An 18501-nucleotide genomic window follows, 5' to 3' on the forward strand; every position below is an offset into this window, starting at 1 on the left:
AAATATTGTACTGATCCAGATAGGATACAGCTTGACACTGAGGACACTGAGCTGAAATGCCTGAAATGCTTTGCCATGCCTCTTGTAAAACTTTCCGAAGGTATTCTTTATTAGTGGAAGATTTCTGCCTGACCTTGCAATCCAGATTATCCCAGAGCAATTCAATGACTGGGCAGGCCGTTCCATGATAGATAACACTCCAGATGATTGTTTGCTCTCTAAATAATGCTTGTATGGCGTCCTGTTGTTGGTTTCAATGAGCCACAGTCCAGACAGAATTGCATGGTTTTGAAGTATGAAATAATTGCCATAATGATTCCTTTCACCTGGAATAAGTCTCTAACCCTCCCTGATCCAAATAAACCCCCAAACCATTAAACTTTCACTTCCATGTATTACTGTGTGGGTGAGGCATTTTACTAACATCTTCTTTCCTGTTCTTTGGTTTACATAAGTTCTTCTGTTAGAGCCTATCTTACTATTTTAGATGTGGAGGTGAGAGCTCAGTGGTTAAGGCATTGGACTCTGACTCGGAAGGCCACAAGTTCAAAGCCTGTTGAGCAAACTGTTGAGCAAAACCAGTCACTCTAAATAAGGGAGCCATACATTTATTATTTGTCAAATCATCTGTTATCTCATTAATTATGTCTGTGATTTTCTATGCTGATATCATCTTGTTCGCCAATTTAAAATAAGACCAGGTGTCTCTGTGTTACTGAAGTGCTTCTTTGGCCTCCATGTTGTGAATGGAGTGTGACACAAACATCTGGGTTCCAAGAAACTCCAATCTTCAAAACCCACTACTCCTGTAATATTTTTATTGCTGTATGGATATGTCAGATGATACGGTCAGATAGTAGCTCCAATGAACCGCAGTCAGTCGGAATTGCATAGCGTTGAAGTATGGATGTTTAAAGCTGTTCTCATGCTAAGCGAGGATTTTTTTTTTTAATGAAAATAAAGTGGAACATCTGTACATAGTAATATTTGTTTGGTCAATGTAAATTGTCATACTATTAAATAGAACAAAAATAACATGCATGTGTCTTTCCAAAACTAATAATTCATGAAATCTTTTGAATGGCACAGTCATAAATTAATAAAAAAAAATGGATCAAATCAAACAAATAAACAAATAATTAGGACATAACCTTGTTGCAAAACAAACAAAGAAACAACCCATAGTAGTAGTTTTAATTTCTATTTTACTCTGTTGTTGGTTGCTGACAAATGTTTCAATAAAGAAATAACTATAATGTCTTTATATCATAAAAATGCTTATATATTAACTCCCAGGGATGCCCAGGCGCAAATGTGCTCATTTATAGGTGATTTACTACCACCTACTGGTAATAAGCGATAATACACTTTAACATGTATCAAATAATTTATACCATGTGAAACCACAAGGTAAGAATCAGCTAAACGCATGCGCAGTAGGACGCTCAGGTTTCGTTTTCGGAGTCGAGGAGCAAAGCGTTTCATTCTTACTACACACAGCGCATAATTATACCGGTAAGTAGTAACATTTTTCTTTTTTTCCTTTTTCTTTCTTTGATCTGGTGTGTTTTAACATCCTGTTACACATTGAGGTGGAGAGAGGTCTCAATTATGCACAACTGCATCTTTAATCCAGATGTGTTTTAAGATGTGATATAATCTAGGAAATGACTTAATGATGCAGTTTATATTTTTGTATGATCTATTTAATATATATATATATATATATATGCTCTTCTTGGGTTTGCAGGACATTCATATATATATATATATATATATATATATATATATATATATATATATATATATATATATAAATACATACATACATACACACACACACACACACACACACACACACACACACCAGTATTCAGATCCTCCACACTTGTTGGAAATCAAGACAATTGGGAAGCACCTGAGCTTATAAGGGTCTGAATACTTATGTACATGTGATATATTTTTTATTTACAACAATTTACAGACATTTTTAGAATTTTATTTTCACTTTGAATAATAAGGGACATAAATCTTTTTGAAGTATCAGGTTGTAACATAACATTATATATATATATATATATATATATATATATATATATATATATATATATATATATATATATATATATATATATATATATATATATATATTTATATACACACACACACACACACACACACACACACACACACACACACACACACACACACACACACAGTTTATACAGTATCTCACAAGAGTACATCCCACACATTTCAGCAACTGTTTTATTATATGTTTTTTAGGAACAATACCATAGAAATAAGACGTGATATATTTTAGAGTATCGCATATATTTCGGAGTATCAATAAGCAGCTTGTATTTGTAATTGTATTCAGATTTACTGTCCTCTGAAAAATAACTCAACATACACACATTATTGTCTAAATAACTGGCGACAAAAGTGAGTACACCCTAAGTGATAACAGCTGTACGATGTGTACCTCCGACTTTGCAACTTTGTGGTAACAAAAGGGGGAAGAACCACATATTGCTGGTAAAGTCAAAAAGCGTCTTCATTATTTTGTACTTATACGGTATGTTCTCCAATTACATAATAATATTACACACAACACAGGAAATCAATTTTTATCAATTTTCAATAAAAGAGAAAAAGGGAAAAAATTGTGCAGGGGTCAAGACTAGCTTGAGTGTCATCCTCATTTCAGCAATATATTCCACCATACCCCCTTTTTCTTTAATCAAATTAAGGAGTTATCTTTTCGGAGAAAAAAATAAAACCTGATCACAACCCTTACAACCAAGTAAGTTTATTTAAAGCAATAGAAAAGACCTGTGGAAATGTTGAAGCAGAACTGATCAAACATGGATTCAAAATGTATCTTGGTTTTTCTCATGTAAATATTTTGCCAACTCTAAGAATATTACTATGAATCTGTCAGCAACATGCACTTTCTCCCAATCTGGTCTGTTAGCTGGTCAGATCTAAAACATTAAAAATTCTTCATTTCTAAGCCCTGCTTAAATTATGCTTAGTCAGAAGCTGTTTATTCATTTTCTATAACTAAAAGCCTCAGAAGTGTGATTCTGTACCTCAGGCCCCACCCAAGCTTTTCCACATCTGTGCAAACCGGCAGAGACTCTCAAACCGCAATGTCTAATTCATATTAGTAAGAAGCAGTTGATTCATTTCCTATAGCTAAGAGCCTCAGACGTATGATTCTGTACCTCAGTTTCCACCCACGCTTCTCCACATCTATGCAAAACAGCAGAAGCTCTGCAGACTGCATTGAGTTCGAGTGCGAAAATCAGTTTTATATACGTTTTATGCTAAGGCCTGTGTATCTTTGTCTTTATGCAGGCAGGGCATGTTGCTGTTTCTGAATTAAACTTAGTATAACTGTTTCAGATGCTAAATATACAAGTATGGTTATAAGCTCACTCATGCACTTTATTTTGCAGGTGCAGAAAAGGACAAGATGCCAAGGCACAATAAAAAAGGTTTGAATATTTTTTCTTTACCCGTATCCAATATTTTATGTAGTCGAGATCACTTGCATGTTTTTTTAATTTTTTTATGTAACTAGTTAATGTACAGTAACGGCATGAAGATCTACTTTAAGCAAACAAATATATACATGTACATTATATTTTTTGTAAAAAAAAAACCCAAACCTTACGATTATCGCCAGCTTTACACACTCTCAGCATCCGGACAGTCCGTTTATACAAACTTCTTCTTCTTCTTTCGGCCGCTCCCATTAGGGGTCGCCACAGCGGATCATCCGTCTCCATACCACCCTGTCCTCTATATCTGCCTCTTTTACACCAACTACCTGCATGTCTTTCCTCACCACATCCATGAACCTCCTCCTTGGCCTTCCTCTTTTCCTCCTACCTGGTGGCTCCATCTTCAGCATTTTTCTACCAATATAATTCATGTCCCTTCTCTGCACATGTCCAAACCATCTCAATCTCGCCTCCCTCACCTTGTCACCAAAACATCCTACATGTGCTGTCCCTCTAATAAACTCATTTCTAATCTTGTCCATCCTCGTCACTCCCAACGAAAACCTCAACATCTTCAGCTCTGCTACCTCCAGCTCCACCTCCTGTTTTTTACTCAATGCCACTGTCTCTAATCCATACAACATCGCAGGTCTCACCACAGTCCTATAAACTTTCCCTTTCATTCTTGCAGATACTCTTCTATCACAAATCACTCCTGTCACTCTTCTCCACCCACTCCACCCTGCCTGCACTCTTTTCTTTACTTCCCTAACACACTCTCCATTACTTTGCACTGTTGACCCCAGGTACCTGAACTCCTCCACCTTCTCCACCTCTTCTCCCTGCAACCGCATCACTCCACTGCCCTCCCTCTCATTCACACACATGTACTCTGTCTTACTCCTACTGACTTTCACTCCCCTTCTCTCCAGCGCATATCTCCACCTCTCCAGGCTCTTCTCAACCTGCTCTCTACTCTCACCACAAATCACAATATCATCTGCAAACATCATAGTCCAGGGAGACTCCTGTCTGACCTCGCCTGTCAACCTGTCCATTACCACTGCAAACAGGAAAGGGCTCAGGGCCGATCCTTGATGCAGTCCAACCTTCACCCTGAACCAGTCTGTCGTACCTACTGCACACTTTACTGCCGTCACACTGTCCTCATACATGTCCTGCACCACCCTCACATACTTCTCTGACACACCTGACTTCCTCATACAATACCACAACTCCTCTCTCGGCACCCTGTCGTACACTTTCTCTAAATCCACAAATACACAATGCAGCTCCTTCTGTCCTTCTCTATACTTCTCCATCAACATCCTCAAAGCAAATAAGGCATCTGTGGTGCTCTTCCTCGGCATGAAACCATACTGTTGCTCACAGATGGTCACCTCTTCTCTCAGCCTGGCTTCCACTACTCTTTCCCATAACTTCATGGTGTGACTGATCAACTTAATTCCCCTGTAGTTACTGCAGGTCTGCACATCTCCCTTATGCTTAAAGATCGGTACCAGCACACTCCTTCTCCATTCCTCAGGCATCCTCTCCCCTTCCAGAATCCTGTTAAACAATCTGGTTAAAAACTCCACTGCCATCTCTCCTAAACATCTCCACGCTTCTACCGGTATGTCATCTGGTCCAACCGACTTTCCATTCTTCATCCTCTTAATCGCTGCTCTCACTTCCTCCTTACTAATCCTATCTACATCCTGCTTCACCAACTCCACATCCTCCAACCTTCTCTCTCTCTGATTTTCCTCATTCATCAGCTGCTCAAAATACTCCCTCCATCTTCTCAACACACTCTCCTCACTAGTCAACACATTTCCCTCTCCATCCTTTATTGCTCTAACTTGCAGTACATCCTTCCCAGCTCGGTCCCTCTGCTTGGCCAATCGGTATAAATCCTTTTCTCCTTCCTTAGTGTCCAACCTCTTATACAGTTCCTCATATGCCTTTTCCTTGGCTTTTGCCACATCCCTTTTAACCTGCTGCCGCATCTCCTTGTACTCCTGCCTACTCTTCTCATCACTCTGTCGATCCCACTTTTGTTTTGCCAATCTCTTTCCCCTAATGCTCTCCTGCACTTCCTCATTCCACCACCACGTCTCCTTGTCTTGCTTTCTATTTCCAGATGTCACACCAAGTTCTTTTCTAGCTGCCTCCCTCATCACTCCTGCAGTAGTTGCCCAATCATCCGGCACCTCTTCACCACCACCAAGCCCCTGTCTGACCTCTTCCCTGAACCTCACACTACACTCTTCCTCCTTCAGTTTCCACCATCTTATTCTTCTTTCAAACCTTACTTTCCTCCTCTTCTTCTTCGCCTCCAAAACCATCCTACAGACCACCATCCGATGCTGTCTAGCTACACTGTCCCCCGCCAACACCTTACAGTCTCCAATCTCCTTCAGGTTGCATCTCCTACACAGAAGATAATCCACCTGTGTGCACCTTCCTCCACTCTTATACGTCACCCTATGATCCTCCTTCTTCTTAAAATACGTGTTCACCACTGCCATTTCCATCCTTTTAGCAAAATCTACCACCATCTGCCCTTTCACATTCCTCTCCTTAAAACCATACCTACCCATCACCTCCTCATCACCTCTGTTCCCTTCACCTACATGCCCATTAAAGTCTGCCCCAATCACCAATCGTTCTTTCCTAGGTACACCATCTACCACTTCTTCTAATTCACTCCAGAATCTTTCTTTCTCCTCCATCTCACAGCCAACTTGTGGAGCATAGGCACTGATGACATTTATCATCATCCCTTCAACTTCCACCTTCACGATCATCACCCTATCAGAAACTCTCTTCACCTCCACTACACTCTTACTGTACGCTTCCTTCAGAATCACCCCTACACCATTTCTCTTCCCATCCACACCATGATAAAACAGTTTAAACCCACCTCCAATGTTCCTGGCCTTACTCCCTTTCCACTTGGTCTCCTGAACACACAACACATCTACCTTTCTCCTCTCCATCATATCAGCTATCTCTCTCCCTTTACCCGTCATAGTATCTCTCTCCCTTTACCCTCTCCCATACCCAACATTTAAAGTACCTACCCTAACCTCTACTCTCCTACACTGCTCCTTTTCCTGCCGTCTCTGTAGACGCCTTCCTCCTCTCCTTCTCCTCCTTCGGCCAACAGTAGCCCAATTTCCACCGGTACCCTGTCGGCTAACGATACCTGTGGCGGTCGTTGTTAACCCGGGCCTCGACCGATCCGGTATGAAATTCTCATTTGTGATCCGCATATTTGATTTGGCACATGTTTTACGCTGGATGCCCTTCCTAACGCAACCCTCCCTATTTACCCGGGCTTGGGACCGGCACTAAGAGTACATTGGCTTGTGCCCCCCTAATGGCTGGGTTAGTCCGTTTATACAAACATTCAGCTGAAATACTTTGGAAAAACTTGCTTAAGGTGTTCTAGCTGGAGATTTCTTTCTGACCTTGTGATCCAGTTCATCCCAAAATAGTTCAATAGGATTAATGTACAGTGACTGGGCAGGCTGTTCCATAATAAATAACACTCCAGTCAACTGTTTGCTCCCTGAATAACACTTATAGGGTGCATTTCACATGCGCTTCAGATCATTGACTTGTTGTATGGTGAATTTGGTTCTGATTAGCTACAGTCCAGACAGAGTTGCATGATGTTGAAGTGTGCAACGGTGGCCAATTTGGGTTCAGTATTCTTTTTACCCTTTCAGTCTTTTGTTCTCTGTCTTATATAATTTCTTCTGTTACAGCCATAAATGTCACATTTGGACAAATATTTTGTGTGTTTTCACCCTTTGCTGTATGTTTGCTGCATATACTGTAAACATAAGGGACATGCATGTGTCTCATAAAACATAAGACTGGTACAGAATACTGATGTATATTTTTAGTGCTTTTTTTAATTAATTAATTTTTTTTATTTATTTTTTTATTTATGTAGTCCCAGCCTGTATGTCTTCCAGAAACAATATGAGGATTAACAAAGGTCAGTATTTGTGTAAAAAGCACAAATATTAATAATAATAACAAAAAATAAATTTATATATATTTATTTTATATATACAGTATATGTAGTGGATACAGCTGTGAATGAGACAATACACCAAAGGAGGACCAGTGAAAGGACAGGGGTTAGAGATTTTACATGAATGAACACATTTGTGACATTGTAAGCAAGGATAAAATAAGTAAATCCTTTCATGCCATCATGATCCTATTTTTTTCAGAGATATTCTTCTTTTTTTTTCCTTTTTATCATCCGAATTTAAGATTTTCTCAATCTTTTCGTCCAAGGATTTAGAGGGAACATGCATCACATGAGAACGCAGCATAATCCAGGTCAAAAGAGTCTTTTTCTTTTCTTTCTTCTTCTTTTCGAATAGCACATCGATTTAGGTGCAAAAGTGTTTGGACGGCAACACAATTTTTAGGTTAAGTTTGGAGTGTAGAATTTATTTTCATTGCCAATATTTTTGATGTTTCCCAAAGTAAATAGAAGAAGCCTTCATCACACAACAAGATCACATCATAGTTCAGGTCAGGAAACTTTTTTTTTTATAGATTTAAGGAGCATAGTTAATTTGTATTAATATTAGCATGTTTTAACACTTTAAACGTCCATCACATCAAAAGGACAAATCCCAATCCGGGTGAGATTTTCATAGATTTTCATAGATTTTCATAAATCTAAGAAAATGTATACAGTATTTTAAATGCTGAATGTATGATTTAATGCAAGTTTAGATTTAGATTTAGATTTATTTTTTAAAAAGCTTATAGGTGGCATTTTTGCTTAATATGAAAAACATACAGTACCAACTAATTTTATTTACTTAGAATTAAGTGTAATCAAATACACACTATGACAATATCTAACATTGTGTGTCTTTTTTTATTTAAAGGAAACTTGAATCACGCAACAAGAACCCATCCGAAATCAAGTCAGAGGACTTTTCTTTTTTAATAAATCTGAGTACATTACATTTATTTCTCATTTACATTTTTGGGGTTTTTAACCACTTTTACTCAAGGTCTTAGAGGAAACATCTTTCATAAAAAGAAGACAAATCCTAATCCAGGTCAGATTTTCATTCATTTTCATAGATTTTCATAAATCTAAGAAAATGTATGAAGAATTAAATGTATGATTTAATGCAAGTTTAGATTTATTATTAAAAAAGCTTATTAGTGGCATTTTTGCTTAATATATAAAACAGACCAACTAGTTTTATTTACTCAGAATTAAGTGTAATCAAATTCACACTATGACAATATCTAACATTGTGTGTCATTGTGTCCTTTTTATTTATAGGAAGCTTGAATCACGCAACAAGAACCCATCCGAAATCAGGTCAGAGGACTTTTGAATAATTTTCCTTTTTTTATAAATCTGAGTACATTACATTTATTTCTCATTTATAGTCTTTAACACTTTTGCTCAAGGTGTTAGAGGAAACATCATTCATAAAAAGAGGACAAATCCTAATCCAGGTCAGAGTTTCATTCCTTTTTTAATGTAAAATGTATATTTTAAGCTGATTTTACTGTATAATACTGTCTCTAAACCTTTTTGGTAAACACCAGGTAAGTACAGATTATTGTAAAACATATCCAGATGTATTTGATGTCAGAAGTTTTAATACTTGCTGTTGTCTCTGCCTTTAATATAAGTCTGTTGAGCAAGGTCGTAAATTGCTCTGGATAAGGGCGTGTACCAACTGTAGTAACCGTGTTGTGTTAGCTGAGTGGTGAAGATGTTGGATTTCTGATCAGAATGTAATGAGTTCGAATCCCAGCACCTCCGTGCATCGCTCACTTCGATTTTCATACCTCGTCTCCATGAATCTGAGAAAAATATATACAGTATTTAAATTGCTGACTATATAATAAATCTCATAATTTAATCCTAGTTTAGGTTTATAATGGAAATAATTTATGGGAGGTAATTTTAGTTAAAAGAATTTTAAAAGTAATTTTAGTTTTAGCTTTAAAACACATACTCTGAATGAAGTGTAATACTTTTTGATACACACAATATCTAACATTGTCATTATTATTCATTTATAGAAATCTCGAATCACCCAACAAGAACCCATCCTACATCAGGTCAGAGAACTTTTAATAACTTTTCTTTTTTTAATTAGTACAATACATTTATTTTTCATAAATGTACAGTATGCATGCTCTTTAACATTTTTGTTTAAGCTGTTAAAGGAAACATATGTCATAAAAAGAAGACAAACTCTAATAAAGGTGAGATTTTTATTACTTTTTCCCCTATAAAAAAAACATATTTTAAACTGTGATTATTTAGTATAATACAGTCTCTCTTAACATTCTTGCTAAACATCAGAGCCATCAGTTTATGGCAGGTTTTTTTTAAGGCTTTTTCACTGAAACAAGGTTGTGGGAGGCATTTTGTGTTGTGTAAAATTTTTTTTAACTAACAACCATCTTAGTCAAATTTTAACAGTCAAACAGTTCAGAATGTAGAGCATCCTATTATAAAATATGATTATTAATCATTATTATTATAATTTCTATGGTTAGCTATACTGGGAAAAGGATGGCTAAATTTTTTTATAAAACTTGATTATATGTAATTGTGTCAATTTTTTTGTCTAAGGACTTAGAACAAGCTCACATCACACAACCTGAGCTCATACTAATCCAGATGTTTAAATTGTTCAAAATTGTTCAAATTGTTTTTCTTATAAATCTGAGCACATCAAATTATTTATTTATTTATATTATCATCACTGTTGCTAAAGGTGCCAGAGGAACCGCCCATCACAAAAAGAAGACAAATTCTAATTCAGGTCAGATTTTCATTCTGTTTTTTTCATCAGTCTGAGAACAATTTAAATTTTACATGATGATTATATTTTACAGTCTCTCTGAACATTCTTGGCAAATGCAGTCAAGGTTGTGAAGGTCATCATTTTATAGCTGTTTACTTTCGTTTTGAACCAAGGTTATGAGAGGCATTTTGTTTCATTTTGTTTTATTCCTTTATTTATACATTCTTACTTAAAAATTTACTTAATTTTAGTAAAAAATTATTTACAGATGTGATTGAAATTAGAATTTAATTTAATTTCTGAAAACAAAAACAGTCTATGAAGAAGAAAGACAAAGTGTATCCATGATTAATAAAATAATGCCTTTTGCAAGATATATTGACAAAAGAGTGGATATGGTGATGGGAAAAATGCACACCACAGATAAATCCAAAATAGAAATGTGTGTGCACCACTGTGAACATGTTTCTTACACAAAACATTTTAAAAAGAGAAAAAGCTGATTGTTGAACTTGGTGTAAAATCATGATTTCAGAATGTTACTTTAAAATGAACAACTTTTTATAATTATTCATGTTAATACCTAGTAGTTAATATCGGTGTGCCTTTCATGTTTGTGTTCTTTATGAATGCAGGTCACAGGCAGATAAATAAACAAATAATTAATAGAACAGTTTTTCATAAAAACTAAATCAAATTAATTTTCTTTAATGAATTAATTTATAACTTTGAACTTTGGCAAATAAAACACTTGAATTTCTCAGGGAATGTGGGGAAAAGACAACAGACAAAGACACAAGCAGGCCGAAGAAGAAATCCTGATGCAGGTATTTTACAATAAAAGTGTACAAAACTGACAGATTTGTAGATCTGATATAGTATAGAACAGAACACAAGTGTATAGATAAATTATAGATCTATAAATTCCTGTAGGCAACAATCTCACATACATAAAAGGAAGATCTGATATAGCAATATTCATATTAAGTTAAAACTGAGGATTTCCAATGGTTCTAGGTGAAGCTTTTAAAGAACATAATAATCTGTAACCTTCATACTGTCATGGAGGAATATCTGAGGAGGCCTTTTCTATTAACTAAACACACACACACACACACACACACACACACACACACACACACACACACACACACACACACACACACATGTATTGAACGTTGGAAAACAATAATGACTTATGTTAATACCAAGAAGTTAATATTGGTGTGCCTTTCATGTTTATATTCTTTATTCATGCAGATCACAGGCAGATGGCGAACAAAAAGAAAATTATTATTCAAACAGGAAAAAGTCTGAAACCACGAGACATGTCAGGTCAGATTATTTCCTTTTGATATTAAAAATACAGTCCAATAGATAATGTGGTGTTTTATCTACACACAGAAAATTGCTATTTATACTTATATATACGTATATACTTATATATTTCAATTAATAAGTAATTAAAAAGTTATTTAAATCTCCTCACCTCATCATATAAAAAAAAGATCTCGCATATCTGGTGTAATGTCAGATTTAGAAGTTACTGTGTAAGTGTTTATTATAAAAGTAAAACCCTATTTGTTTGGCCTCATTAAAACCTACCTAGGAAGGTCACACGTTCAAATCACAGCTCTACCAAGCTGCCACTGCTGGGCCCTTGAGCAAGGCCCTTAACCCTAAACTGCTCTGTTGTAAGTTGCTCTGGATAAGGGCATCCCTTAAATGCCATGTATTTATAAATTGCCATAAAGCTGATACTACTGTACTCTCTGGACTTCTGTTATAGAAAATAATCAACACCTTCTGCCTAATTAAATGACCATTTCAAAAAGTTCACCCACCCACTTGCTTCTGTTGCTAAACTGTTTCCACTATTATGTCACATTATTTATTTTCAGGTCATTCATCATCTATACCAACCTCCATTGTTACAATATGTCACATCTTGCAGACCTTGTAACAATATGTTATATAAGGTCTGCAAGATGTGACATATTGTAACATCCATCATTTCCAGAGCTGATCAACATGTTACCTGTTCTGTGCTGTTAAATCTAACAATAAGGCTAACATCTGTATTTTTGTGATACTGTTTGTTATGCAGTGCTGGAGAAGCTGAAACAGAAACTGAAAGCTAATCGAGAGCTGACTGTTCGTCCCATAGTCCAAAAAAAGGGTCAGTTTCCATCTAATCATGTGATGCTTCTAAGTTTACTAAAATGATCTATATATATAATAGGTACTATTGTGTGTGTGTGTGTGTGTGTGTGTGTGTATGTGTATGTATATATATATATATATATATATATATATATATATATATATATATATATATATATATATATATATATATATATATATATATTATATACACAGTGAGGAAAATAAGTATTTGAACACCCTGCTATTTTGCAAGTTCTCCCACTTAGAAATCATGGAGGAGTCTGAAATTGTCATCGTAGGTGCATGTCCACTGTGAGAGACATAATCTAAAAAAAAAATCCAGAAATCACAATATATGATTTTTAAACTATTTATTTGTATGATACAGCTGCAAATAAGTATTTGAACACCTGAGAAAGTCAATGTTAATATTTGGTACAGTAGCCTTTGTTTGCAATTACAGAGGTCAAACGTTTCCTGTAGTTTTTCACCAGGTTTGCACACACTGCAGGAGGGATTTTGGCCCACTCCTCCACACAGATCTTCTCTAGATCAGTCAGGTTTCTGGCCTGTCGCTGAGAAACACGGAGTTTGAGCTCCCTCCAAAGATTCTATATTGGGTTTATGTCTGGAGACTGGCTATGCCACGCCAGAACCTTGATATGCTTTTTACAGAGCCACTCCTTGATTCTCCTGGCTGTGTGCTTCGGGTCATTGTCATGTTGGAAGACCCAGCCTCGACCCATCTTCAATGCTCAAACTGAGGGAAGGAGGTTGTTCCCCAAAATCTCGCAATACATGGCCCCGGTCATCCTCTCCTCAGTACAGTGCAGTCCCCCTGTCCCATGTGCAGAAAAACACCCCCAAAGCATGATGCTACCACCCCCATGCTTCACAGTAGGGATAGTGTTCTTGGGATGGTACTCATCATTCTTCTTCCTCCAAACACGTTTAGTGGAATTATGACCCAAAAGTTCTATTTTGGTCTCATCTGCCCACATGACTTTCTCCCATGACTCCTCTGGATCATTCAAATGGTCATTGGCAAACTTAAGACGTGCCTGGACATGTGCTGGTTTAAGCAGGGGAACCTTCCATGCCATGCATGATTTCAAACCATGACGTCTTAGTGTATTACCAACAGTAACCTTGGAAACGGTGGTCCCAGCTCTTTTCAGGTCATTGACCAGCCCCTCCCGTGTAGTTCTGGGCTGATTTCTCACCTTCCTTAGGATCATTGAGACCCCACGAGGTGAGATCTTGCATGGAGCCCCAGTACGAGGGAGATTGACAGTCATGTTTAGCTTCTTCCATTTTCTAATGATTGCTCCAACAGTGGACCTTTATGCACCAAGCTGCTTGGCAATTTCCCTGTAGCCCTTTCCAGCCTTGTGGAGGTGTACAATTTTGTCTCTAGTGTCTTTGGACAGTTTTTTAGTCTTGGCCATGTTAGTAGTTGGATTTTTACTGATTGTATGGGGTGGACAGGTGTCTTTATGCAGCTAAAGACCTGAAACAGGTGCATCTAATTTAGGATAATAAATGTAGTGGAGGTGGACATTTTAAAGGCAGACTAACAGGTCTTTGAGGGTCAGAATTCTAGTTGATAGACAGGTGTTCAAATACTTATTTGCAGCTGTATCATACAAATAAATAAATATATTGTGATTTTTTATTTTATTTTTTATTATGTCTCTCACAGTGGACATGCACCTACGATGACAATTTCAGACTCCTCCATGATTTCTAAGTTTGAGAACTTGCAAAATAGCAGGGTGTTCAAATACTTATTTTCCTCACTGTATATATATATATATATATATATATATATATATATATATATATATATATATATATATATATATATATAGTATATATATATAGTATACAGTATATGTCAAGTCAAGAGGCTTTTATTGTCATTTCCACTATACACAATGTTACAAAATTAGACAACTTTCCTCCAGAACCCTGGTGCTACACTAAACAACAACATACTGTAGAGCTACAACACAAAGCTACATAAAGTGCATCGAGTGCAACCTAGTGCGAACAGTGCAGACGAAAAACAGTGCAGACAGACAGTGCAGACAGACAACACAACACAACACAACACAACACAACACAACACAACACAAGACAAGACAAAACACATAACCCAAGATAGCGCCGACCAGTAAACCTACTGTATACTCTGATTATACAGTACTGTGCAAAGAGAACTGTAAAAACTATACCTGGGATTAAATATAGACAAACACAATGCAGTGCAAAAAACAGCAGCAGAAGCAGTCAAGAGATGTAAACAGTGTAATATAGTCAAGAGGTGGAAAAAACAGAAGGTAAACACTGTAATGTGGTCAAGTATAAATAATAATAATAAATAAATGATGGTGGAATGGCTATGGGTAAAAGTATTGGGACACCTGACAGTTTCAGCAATACTGTAAGCACAAAATTAAAGGCACGTAATTGTAATAGATGTATTTGGATGTGGTAGCATTTAATTTTCTCGGATTTGACATAGGAGACCCAAACCTGTTCCAGCATGACAATGCCCCTATGCACAAAGCCAGCTCCATGAACATATGCTTTACATGGTTTGGAGTGAAAGATCTTGAGATGTTTAGAGAGTTATAAGTCAAGGTTTTTGGGAGGGGATTTAACTGTTTATTTTCTTTACTCAGTGTTGGAGTTGCTGAAACAAAAGCTGAAATCTAACCGAACTCTGACAGTTCGTCCCAAAGCTCAAAGCATAATTTTACCCACTGTGACTGTACAACCTGTTTCAGGTAGGTTTATTATTATTTATACACAGTATACAACCCCAGTTCGAAAAAAGGTAATGTAAATAAAAAGAGAATACGATGCTTTGCAAATCTCTAATAGTGTTAAAACACGAAGATCCAATAGATGGAGCCATTTTGCAAGTCAGAGGAGTAATGGAGACCAATAATATCTAAAGGAGTGTTATATCTACACCTGTGGTCTCCCTGTTACACCAGGCATTATTAAAAATTAAGTCTACTAGACTATAGTGTGATATACAATTAAACAGTATACAATTTAAATCCATACATGGCACGTGCTTCTTACAAACTCTGCATTACTTATACATGACAGCTTGTAAAAGAATCATCCAGAGTAGTAATAACAACCATTATTGATTCAGTTGCTTTTAGTTTCAGGAACTACGGTTCATACTCCTACATATACAAGAGCATATTCCTACCAGCCACAATATCGAGCCCATCATGACCAAGGAAACATGAAACCACATTACAGCCAACAAGTTTCCAGAATCTCTGCAGTCTCTGGTAAATATTCTACAATATTCAGGAATGTTTCCGAATAATATAATTATATTCATTAATAGCTGAATCTTTCCCATGACCATTACTATGTATTCTGATATAATTAAGAAAGAAAGAAAGAAAGAAAGAAAGAAAGAAAGAAAGAAAGAAAGAAAGAAAGAAAGAAAGAAAGAAAGAAAGAAGAGGTAAATACAGTACATACAAACGGTTTTAAAAGAAAAGGAGAAGAAAGAAAGAAAGAAAGAAAGAAAGAAAGAAAGAAAGAAAGAAAGAAAGAAAGAAAGAAAGAAAGAAAGATGTAAAAATGGAAAGAAAAAAAGTAAGAAAGAAAGAAAGAAAGGAAAGAAAGAAAGAAAGAAAGAAAGAAAGAAAGAAAGAAAGAAAGAAAGAAAGAAGTACAAATGGAAAGAAAGAAAGAAAGAAAGAAAGAAAGAAAGAAAGAAAGAAAGAAAGAAAAGAAAGAAAGAAAGAAAGAAAGAAAGAAAGAAAGAAAGAAAGAAAGAAAGAAAGAACGAACAGGTAAATACAATAAGTACAAATTGATTTAAAAAAAAAAGAAAAACAAGGAAAGAAAGAAAGAAAAAAAGAAAGAAAGAAAGAAAGAAAATTATAAAAAAATATATAATTAAGTAAAAATATAAGAAAGTAAAAAAGAAAGAAAAAACAGAACGTACATAAATACAACGATATAATTAAGTGAAAATAAAAGAAAGTAAGAAAGACAGACAGACAGACCGACAGAAAGAAAGAAAGAAAGAAAGAAAGAAAGAAAGAAAGAAAGAAAGAAAGAAAGAAAGAAAGAAAGAAAATAAGAAAAAAATATATGATTAAGTAAAAATATAAGAAAGTAAAAAAGAAAGAAAGAAAGAAAGAAAGAAAGAAAGAAAGAAAGAGACAGACAAAGTTTTATGACATATATACATTTCATTAACACTGGAGGACCAAAAGTAGGTGGACAACGAATCATCGCATCTATATGTGATTCTTCCCCAAACTGTTGGATCGAGAGCTGAAAGTGTATTAAATACTTTTGTTCTATCACGTTTGCATCATGACGATGCTCCTGTGCTCAAATCCAGCTCCAATATGATAAGGTTGGAGTGAAAAACCTTGAGTGGAAACCTACCCAGAGAAGATCATTTATAACCATTTGCTTTTATACAAGTGTTAAATTTCTCTGTCCACTTCAGCAGCAAAAACCAATGTATACAACTATAGCTAGTCAAAGAGAACATAACTAAAAATAAGATCAAATTCCCCCCCCAAATTGGTCCATGTATTGTTCAGGACAATATTATTGCTGTTTATTTCATTAAATTGGCTTTCTGTATGTGTATTCTTCATAATCTTTCATTTTCCTCTTTATTTTTCTTATTTATAGCTCAGTGCCACAGAACAGACTCTTCTGGAGTTCATCATGAGAACATTGCAGGTGGGTGTAGTAAATATTCACCTTATACATTGAACATAGCACAGAAATGAACTTGTTTTCAAGCGTTCTTATGTTTTTCAACCCATTTAGAAATCACAGATGAAAACCTTCTGTTTCTGAAGACTCAGCGACCAGAGTTAATCGATAAGATAAAAAATGTAGTCGGGATATTAGATCACCTCGAGCTGTCCAGGGAAAAAGAAGCGATCGTCCGAGCAGAGACAACGGACCAGGCCAGGATGAGGAAACTTCTGGACTTTACAACCAGTACACATGCTGCAAAGCGTCTGCTTCAGGTTTTGTGGAAGCAAGCGGGTGATGTCATGGAGGATCTTGAAGACTACACTGAAGCTGATGATGAAGATGAGGTTGTGAATGAAGCATGGAATGATGCAGGCGATGATGAGGTTGAGGATGATGTTGAGGATGAGGTTGAGGGTGAGGCATGAAATTATGCAGGGGATGATATTGAGGAGGTTTTTGAGGATAACATGGGGCAGTGATTGTGCAAATATATAAAAAACAAAAAAAAAAAAGTGTCAATTAGCAAAAAATTAAAATACGCATTTTTTATTTTAACACCAAAAGTGATTTAAAACTGAATTTTTTTTTTTAAAAAGATTTATATGATGTATAAATTCAATCAATTCACCATGCTTTTTAATATTGTTACTTAAAAGAAAACCGTTTTTTTTTTAATACTTTTTATGATTGACATTTTGTTTAATTAATTAATAAACATTTTCTGTAATCAATTCATTTTTAGTCATTTCAACCTGACCAACATTTTTAGTCATTTCGACCTGACCAACAGGTTCCCAACCCTGGTACTGAAGAACTCCACGGTTAGTGAATGTGTTGAACTCACTAGGTTCCTCACTAGGTGGCGATGGCATCTTAGAAATCATAGGTATGTGTATTCATCATTCGGAAGTAAATGTACACAGACAATTTCAGTTTTTTGGGATTGTATTGAATTACACACATGAGCCACTAGTAATGCTTTAGAAGTGCAAAGAAGGTGCAATCAGAAATGTGATCATGCACTTGTCACAAAATACCAACTTTCTTTTTCACTTCTAATAACATAAAAACTAAAAGAGCGGCTGGCACTAATTTAATAAGGAAACAAACAGAAAACAAAGTCTTTATATGTAAAATGTATGAAGGCTTGTGATCAAATATATATAGAGATGCATTTCAATGAAATAGAATATCATTAAAAAGTTAATTTATAAAGTAATTCAAAA

At 35.8% G+C, this 18501-nt stretch overlaps 1 protein-coding gene across 2 annotated transcripts; it reads left to right on the forward strand.

Moving 5' to 3' along the window:
- The first annotated feature begins 1293 nt into the window (after positions 1-1293).
- Positions 1294-18008, forward strand: LOC310723368 (uncharacterized protein). 2 transcript variants are annotated; one of them, XM_083536299.1, is made up of 19 exons: positions 1294-1515; positions 3465-3503; positions 7480-7524; positions 7833-7877; positions 8028-8075; positions 8441-8479; positions 8570-8617; positions 8851-8889; positions 8961-9029; positions 9606-9644; positions 9744-9791; positions 10310-10357; positions 11600-11674; positions 12447-12518; positions 15193-15297; positions 15688-15822; positions 17201-17251; positions 17342-17647; positions 17711-18008. In XM_083536299.1, the coding sequence occupies exons 2-19, from the start codon at positions 3482-3484 to the stop codon at positions 17752-17754; spliced, it is 1278 nt and encodes a 425-aa protein (XP_083392425.1). In that variant the 5' UTR covers positions 1294-1515; positions 3465-3481; the 3' UTR covers positions 17755-18008. The 2 variants fall into 2 exon arrangements, with proteins under 2 accessions (XP_083392425.1, XP_083392426.1); XM_083536300.1 differs by lacking the exons at positions 8851-8889; positions 8961-9029 and having other exon boundaries at positions 1297-1515.
- Positions 18009-18501: the final 493 nt, after the last annotated feature.

The sequence above is a fragment of the Silurus aristotelis genome, assembly GCF_946808225.1.
Source record: "Silurus aristotelis genome assembly, chromosome: 3".
In the NCBI taxonomy this organism is placed as follows: domain Eukaryota; kingdom Metazoa; phylum Chordata; class Actinopteri; order Siluriformes; family Siluridae; genus Silurus; species Silurus aristotelis.